Source organism: Seriola lalandi, unplaced genomic scaffold, assembly GCF_002814215.2.
Source record: "Seriola lalandi dorsalis isolate HSWRI2012SDOR001 ecotype SW California unplaced genomic scaffold, Sedor1 jcf7180002054576, whole genome shotgun sequence".
NCBI lineage: Eukaryota > Metazoa > Chordata > Actinopteri > Carangiformes > Carangidae > Seriola > Seriola lalandi.
The window spans coordinates 1,373,439-1,381,440 of NW_019525129.1; the positions used below are offsets into that span (position 1 = coordinate 1,373,439).

Consider the following 8,002-nt stretch of genomic DNA (forward strand, 5'->3'; position numbering starts at 1 on the left):
TATATATATATATATATATATGATCTTTAAAATTAATAACACATATGATCTTTAAAAACGTGTTGTATAAAAAAAAAACATATGGACATGTTAACAGGGTTAAACACTTGATTTTCATTGGAGGGGGTCCTAGGCCTATCACCATGATAAGCCAATGATAGGAACTGTTGTCGCTGGACCACATCGTATACTTGTTTGTTATCTCAGTTTGTGTGCTAAGAGATTATATCTATGGCGAAAACTGGAGAATCAGAATAGAAGGAAGAATTAAAAGATTAGAGAGTCAAGAGACAGATGAGGCGAATCAACAAGTGATCTCTCTTCTTCTTCTTCTTCTTTTGTTATCACAATAAACAGTGCTCTAAGAAGTCCTTGTTTGGCCTCTGTGTTGTTACGGGGTCTGATTGTCGGCCGCCAACATTTCTGAGATTTTCAAGTGAGTCGTGAGTTGGAAAAGGTTGGGATCCACTGGATTAGATGATCAGTAAAAAAGTAAAAGCCAGATGGTGGGCAGGCAAGCAGAAAACATGCAGCAGAGATAGTGTCGTACCTTGAAGACTTTGACCTGGCAGCTGGAGGAATGGACATGCTCCATGTATTCGCCGTGTTCATTGGTGGTGAAAGTGTCAACCTGGATACGAAAGGGCACCCCCTTCTCCCCGCCATGCTTCCTGGGGGTGAACTCAGTGCTGATGCAGTTAACCTGAGAGCACACGACAAGAGTCAGAAAATTAACTGGGCGGCGGAAGCAGCAATGATACTGAAAGATTTTTGGCGAGGATATATCTGTACCTGGATGAAAATGGAGGCGTTCTTGACGGGATCCCAGAGGAACTCGATGGTGTTGAGGTGCAGAGGGTGTGAACGAGGCTCCAGGATCCCCACTGACAGTGGGATATCTGCAAGTAATGCACCAGTCTGTTAGTCTTACTTTACTTTAAAGGCCCTGAAAACAGGTTATTATTTAAGTTATTTATTTCACCTCAAAGACTTCTGTTTGTCTGTCAAGTTCGCGAAGCAACAACTGTAATTTGGCAGAATTTGAATCAAAATGTCAAGAGGTTGTTTGCTTCAGTTACTAGGACACCCACAGGTTTTTATTAGACATGCTAGCAATGTGGCTCTGTGGATGCCGATGTTGGTCTGTTGGTTGGTCCACAGCGCATTAGTTTAGTCATTAAAATTGATATAAATAACAAGCCTTCCTGCACAGCTTTTGGGGTAAATGATAATTAGGGGCTTGAGTCTCACTGACGACACCCATGATGAACGAATGCATCAGTTAAAGGGGCTAATTGTACGTTTTTTCTGTCGCCAACATGGTTTCCTGCCAGGAGCAGCTAGTGGTGATCGGCTTGACTTGGGAGCTTGGGAATTATGGGGTCCATATATTTAGCTAACTAATGTCAGCTAGTTTACATCTTTAGCTTTAAATTACAGATTAGCTAATTAATGTTAGCTAGCATCCTTTCATTACCAATATAAAATGTCTTATATACTCTAATGTTATCAAACACTGATGCTCAGTCATGAGCGGTGAGACAGTGGAGGTTTAGTTGTTGTTTTGACATCAATATAGAATTTATTATTTCATTTAAATAGTCTTTGTGTATCTGTGGCGGTTTAGTTACGTCATTTAACTTTTTTGATATTAGCTTCTATAATAGTCACCCCCTTTATTTTCACACAGGAATACAGGCATTTTACCTGTTGGGTCATTGAACAATATTAAAATCCTTGTGTGTTGAAGGCTCAGTAATTGTATTAGCAGTGTTGGAAAGTAATTAAGTACATTTACTTTATAACTACAGCACAATTTTGAGGTAACTGTACTTTATTACAATTATTATTTCCATTTTATGTTACTTTATACTTCCACTTCCACTCTACTACATTTCAGAGGGAAATCGTATCGTATTTCCTACTTCACTTCATTTATTTGACAGTTTTAGTTAATCAAGCAAGATGCTGGGTTCCCTTTCACCCCAGAGAAAAGTTGACCCCTCTGATTGTCATTGTAAAATTCGCACTCTGCTAATAGCTCCTTTTAAGTTGTCCTGGAGACATCAGTTAACTTTAATAGGTCATACATTGGTACAGTTAAATCACCTATGTCCAGGATTCGGTCTCCGGGTCTGTTCCACCTCCATCCCTCCAGCTGCTGGTGCTCCATATACTGCAGTCGACGATCATGAAACACCACGCGCACAATGCTCTGTGAACAGGTAGGATCAGGGATTTAGGCCAGAGCAGCAGCTACAGCTCGAGTGGGGCAGCTCGCACAGAGCCGAACAGCCGGACTGTTGGGCAACGTGCAGAAAGGCTCCCCCTCATTTATTCATCAAAACATACTGAGGCAGTTTCATCGGCCAAGGGCAAGGAGGTGGGAATTCACAGTGAATTTCCTCTCCATCCCTAACCATCGCATAGTACACATGTTTAAAAAGAACACCTGCATGAGTGAAATGAACTGTCAATGAGCTAGTACACCTGATACCTGTGAGAAGCAGCACAGACAGTGACTTTTTCACCTGAAAATATGGGCTCCCACGCTCATGACAAATTTAAAGATCCCGTGAAATGGACACTAGATCTTCCTGGAAAATTACAGTGCCTCTTCAGTGGTGACATCATGTCTCACTAGCAGATGTCACTGAAAACTCCAGGTGATAAATTTATTACGTCATTTTCAACAATCATGGCTTCCCACCTCAGACCTCATGATCAAATCAGGTTGAAACCAAAAAGTACTTTAAGGCCGTAAATTACTTTTCCAATGCTCATAAGACTTTTCCCACCAAATATGGTGGGAAATATAATTTTCAAAGCATGTGGGAACCCTGATCAAAGACAGTCCATGTCTTCACTCTGTAAACGGCATCAGTTGCATTACTTCATGTTACTAGCTTATTGAGGCTCTTTATGTGATCTATCTGTAATATTTTATATTTATAATATTTTATCTCGTCAAAAAAATCTAACAACATTTTTTTTTTTATAATATTGTTCCTGGTGTATAATTTTGTAATTTATAAAAGGGGCACTCCACCAATTTTAGTTCACTGATTACTCACTCATGCATGGGGAGTACTTCTCAGTGTGTGAGAACAGTTGCATCATGTGTTCTGGGGCTTTGAAAGGAGCTTTTTTACATTTAAGAAAATAACCAAAAATAACCCTGATAATGTCATCCGGGTGCTCCTTGGAGTTGAGACCTAAACATGTTTTTAAAGAGTCTGTGTTATGAAGTGGATGTAGTGAGACACTATCCAGATGATGGAAAAATGTTGGAGTGAGACCCATTCTTGGGACCATGTCTGGATATTTTGCTCCCTACTCCTTTAAATGTAGGCATTTTGTTTTTAAATCTCTTGTGAGTCCCTGATTTTATGGAAGCACAACACTAAAAGGCTGGGGTGCCCCTTTAACAGCAACCTTCTTTTAAATCCTGCTAGGACATGAAAAAAAATTCAACAAATGAAATTAACAACCCGCAAAAAACATGGACCATTGGGATATTTATGGAGGGAGGCTCATGCATGACTACATCCGGCACGTCATGTGTTTGTATAGATGCCACCTGTCCCATTCTGGTGTTTCTAGGATGCTACGCTAGCTAACATTACGGTGTCAAGCAGTGGTAGTCTGACGACAAAGACACGTCAAGTGGATGCACTCATTCAGAAGTGAAATAAAATGACCTCTCCTTACTCTAAAGTGAGTGTGTTGACAAATGTCTTTGCAATAAATGAAGTTAGTTTCGACTTGCATCTGAAATCAGTTGGTAACACATGTATGTCACAACAACCTGTGTGATTAAAATGAAAGTGACATGACAGAAAGTATGAGCTGTTAATCCCAGATAGCAAAATAAATCTGGCCCATACCTGGGCCACATGCTCGCTTTCTTCTGGCCCAGTATACACCCAGTTTTACAGCCCGAATCTGGCTCATATACAGCATGATTGTAAGATGCCACTTCCACACACAGAAAACTTTCCAGCTGTCAGTCATTACCGAAGGATAACAGCCAGACTCTGCCTTGATGTGGGCCAGACTCGGGCCAAGGTCCCAGGCATATGTTGGGCCTGAAGTTTCGCTTTGCTATCTGGGCTGTTTTATTTTCAGACATCAATGGCATCAGGAATATAACACATTTTAAATTTGTTTTCAGGGATAATGTAAGTATACAGAACGCCGGTCATGAAGACAAAAGAAGAGCAGCATGTTCAAGAGTGTGTGTATGTGGGAATGTGAAGGTAAGATGAGTTGTTGTGTGTCTGTGGTTTATGTTAATTCTAATTCTAAGAAGGAGGAGAGGTAAGTTTGGGTGATAGTACCAAGCTCTCCAAGGTCGACACCCCACCCCTGAAGTGGAAGGGAGGGTCGAGGGACCTGTGACGAACCAGGAAATGGATACATGAAAACAGATAACAAGAAGAAAGAGGAAGAGGTCACATGAAAGTCAAAAAAACAGACAAACACAATACCTTACACCTACCTTCACACATTTGCTGCTTATATCTGTATACTCCACTAGTTTTCTGTTAAGCATACGGATTTCGTAGGACTGACCTACATTTTAAAACATTAAAAAAAACCTGATTAAAATTAAAAAATGGGAAATCAGTCAATCAGAAAAGAGGGGCAGTGGAGATAGAAACTGAATCAAATTAGAAACCTTTTAAGCCAGATATTAAGGCCAGCCACTAGGAAACTTTTATATATATATCTCCATCCTGATCAAATACACACTAACTATCAGTGCTTTTTCACTAGAGTAATTAAACTAAGCTTTGGACCCTGATGACAATTAACTTCTTATCAATACATGCCATCTCTACATCGATGGCCAAAAGTTGCATGTTACAGCAAGCTCACGTTCATTGTGTTCACTCCAAACAAATTACTTCAGAGCAGACAAGCAGGGTAGAAACATAAAGGTAAATCAAAGCACAAATAAAAATTGTCACTGTTCAACAAGGGAAACAGAAACAGTCAGAAGTAGACAATGATCTAAAGTAAAAGGGGAAAGTACAAACTGGAAAAGAGAGAAAGGACAAAAAGAAAGAATGGAAGGTGAATTACATTAGAAGATGAAAGTCAGACAATTTAGCAAAAATGTAGGAGCTCATGTTGCACACATAAATCATTAATGAATTCAATTATAACGCCTGTCAAATCTTACTACTGGGATTTCTGCAGTTTAGTAATTCAAAAGGCTTAAAGGCAAAGTTCATTATTTACCATTCACATAATCCAGGGCGGCCTACTCTATATATAACTATTAACAAGTGTCTACTATGATAGAAATCTATGGAAACAAAAAATGGCCAAAATACATTCTTTTTTAAGCAAGTAAATCCCTAATTGTGTCATTTATACACTTCTGAATATTAATGTCAAAATTTAAATACTAGTATTGAAATGTTTTACTTTGAAATCCATCTGTCTGAATGTATGTGGTTTGAACTACCACATTAAAAAATTTCTGATTTCAAAAATTTGATTCGAAGGTTTTTAAGGGTTAGGGTTAGGTTACAAATTCAAATAAGAAAGTAAAGCATTCACCCATTTAAAATTATAGATTTTATTATACAGTCATATTCAGATTGAAAAATTCAAACCAGGTTAAAATACTAGCATGTATTGTAATTGTATTACTTAAGTTCAGACACTACCGCTACCAAGAGAAATCACTCAAGCTTGAATAAAATCGATCAGACCTCCATTGTATCAGATTATGTCCTGTCAGTCACATGATCCCAGAAAGACCTCAGACACTACTCTGTGTACTCTACCTTCAAAGAGGGCAGTTCACGCCACATAAATCCAGATAGATTTCAATACTTTACTTGATATTTAAATAAACTTAATCAAATATACTTAATATTGAAGTTTGAATGTAATCAGTGGTGGTTAAGGATTTGTTGATCAGTTTATTAGTCAAGCTACAGAAAATCAATATCAATATCAAATAGGGTGATTTCCTCTTTTTTGTAGTCATATATGACAAGAAATTGAATATCTTAGACTCTCAAACAAAACAAGTATTTTTCACAATGTTATAACATTTTATAGATTAAGCAAGAAATTAATGAGCAGATTAATTGATAATGAAAAAAATAGCTAATTAAGTTATAATTATATTGGCCTCTCTTTGCTTCCATAGTGGGAGACAAATTAAACTTGATGTACTTGATGTTGTGATCTAGAGCTGCAACTGGAGTTTGGAATTGATTATTTTGTTATATGATAAAGCTCATTAGGCAAATAAACTGTCTTTTGGACATGTGTGTAAATTAATTTCAAGGTCCCAAACCACAATTAATTCAAGTGAAAGTGGCTTAATTTACAGAGATCTAGACTAATCTTTAGAAATCCCACATGAGCAGTCCTTATCTACCCCTGCAGCTGCTGGGATTACATGTGACAAAATGAGCTCCAGTCCATTTTTATCAATGTGGACATTCAACTAGCAGGACAGATAGCTACCTTGGTTGAGATAAGTGAGAGTCTCCTCCTGCTGTTTCACAGCCGGCGAGGTGGCTGCACACAGAATGTACTGGAATGGGGTCCTCTTTGCACCATTTTCAGCCATAAGCCTGGCTTCTTCGTTTTTCAAGAAAGGCGCCAAGGCCTCTCTGAAAGAGACCAGCAGGAGAGAAGACGGGCTGAACATGGAGAGGAAAACTGTCCTGTTTTCTTTTATATACAATCAACTTAATCATAGGAACAAAGGTGCAAAAGTTTAATGTTGCAAAACACAGCGTGACTCATCTAGAACAATTCATGTGTATTCGTTTGAAAAAGAGAACAAAGCAGTGTGTTTGAAGTCTAAATGTGGATCTTGAACCACTGAAATGCAATTCAAAATTTGAATTTCACGACAGTTGATATCAATAATAATAAAAGACATAAATGTGCTCCTTGAGAGAGATTACTGCAAATGTGCACATTTTAAAAATGAGCTTTTAGCCATTAGAGCATTTCCACTTCTCTCCATATATTCTTGTGCAAGTAACTGTCACTGCTGCTTTGCACTGACACTTTGACTCAACCTGTTGTAGATATAACAAGTGCCTGAAATCCACAAAGTTTGAAGCTTCTCGACATGGCCGTGCTTTACCTAATGTAACTAGCAGAGTGCTGGTGGTAGGACTCAGGCTGGGAATGGCAGAACAGCATATTTTCCAGTGCGATGTCTTCTTGTGTGCCAGGACCACAGGGAGACGTGGAGACAGACTTGCTGGCTTCCTCAGATTTCAGCTCAGGGAGGTTTTGCAGCCAAACCTCAACGCCTGCCTCTTATACCGTCCGGTGATATCATCAGGGCTGCCATTAGCATACCTTGTATGACCCCTGAGAGGCGGGGTCTGCAGACACACCTCCCACAACCAATGTCTAGCTGGGGTTGATGCATTAATAGCAGCTTCACTTGACCAGCTGTTGACACTGCTAACAGTATGGCCCTAAAGCTAGACTTTAAACTCACTTAGGGTAATGATGTTTGGAGATGCATTTTGGAAAACAAACATGGGTTTTGAGGAACAAAGAGAAGGGCTTCAGATGAACAGCTGTAAACATCATTATTATCTTGTGTAATTGCAAGTCAGGGAAGAACAAGATGATAGCTGTTATATTTCACTTTTTGAAAATAAAAGCAGCTTTCAATTAGAAGTAATTTAATGTCACACCAGGATATTACTGCTGTGAATACTAAATGAACCTTGCTTCGCACCAAACACTTTAGTCTCAATATTCATGTTTGAATGGATTAAACACCTGCAGCTGCTGCCACATCTCTTCAGAACTTCTCAAAAGCACCAGAGATCAGCAGCGGGTCATTTCAGAGTATGCCCAGGTTAATGTTTATACAGAGCAGCTAACGCACACCTCAGCGCTTGGATGCATGTGCCTGTAAATGGATGGACAACTGGGCAACACTGCTGCCAGTGCCCCTGTGGAAGTCAAGGTTCAACCTGAGAGGGGGGGGGGGGGA

The 8,002-nt window shown here is 39.2% G+C and overlaps 1 protein-coding gene across 1 annotated transcript in view; it reads right to left on the reverse strand.

Moving 5' to 3' along the window:
• Window positions 1-7,298, reverse strand: part of tfcp2l1 (transcription factor CP2-like 1) — a 13,844-nt gene extending 6,546 nt beyond the window's left edge. The window contains exons 1-6 of the mRNA XM_023417636.2: window positions 7,130-7,298; window positions 6,496-6,644; window positions 4,502-4,575; window positions 2,110-2,215; window positions 793-899; window positions 551-703 (exon numbers count right to left, since the gene is read on the reverse strand). Coding sequence (XP_023273404.1) covers window positions 551-703; window positions 793-899; window positions 2,110-2,215; window positions 4,502-4,575; window positions 6,496-6,644; window positions 7,130-7,188 — 648 coding nt within the window. The 5' untranslated portion in view covers window positions 7,189-7,298. The remainder of the gene's footprint in view (window positions 1-550; window positions 704-792; window positions 900-2,109; window positions 2,216-4,501; window positions 4,576-6,495; window positions 6,645-7,129) is intronic.
• Window positions 7,299-8,002: the final 704 nt, after the last annotated feature.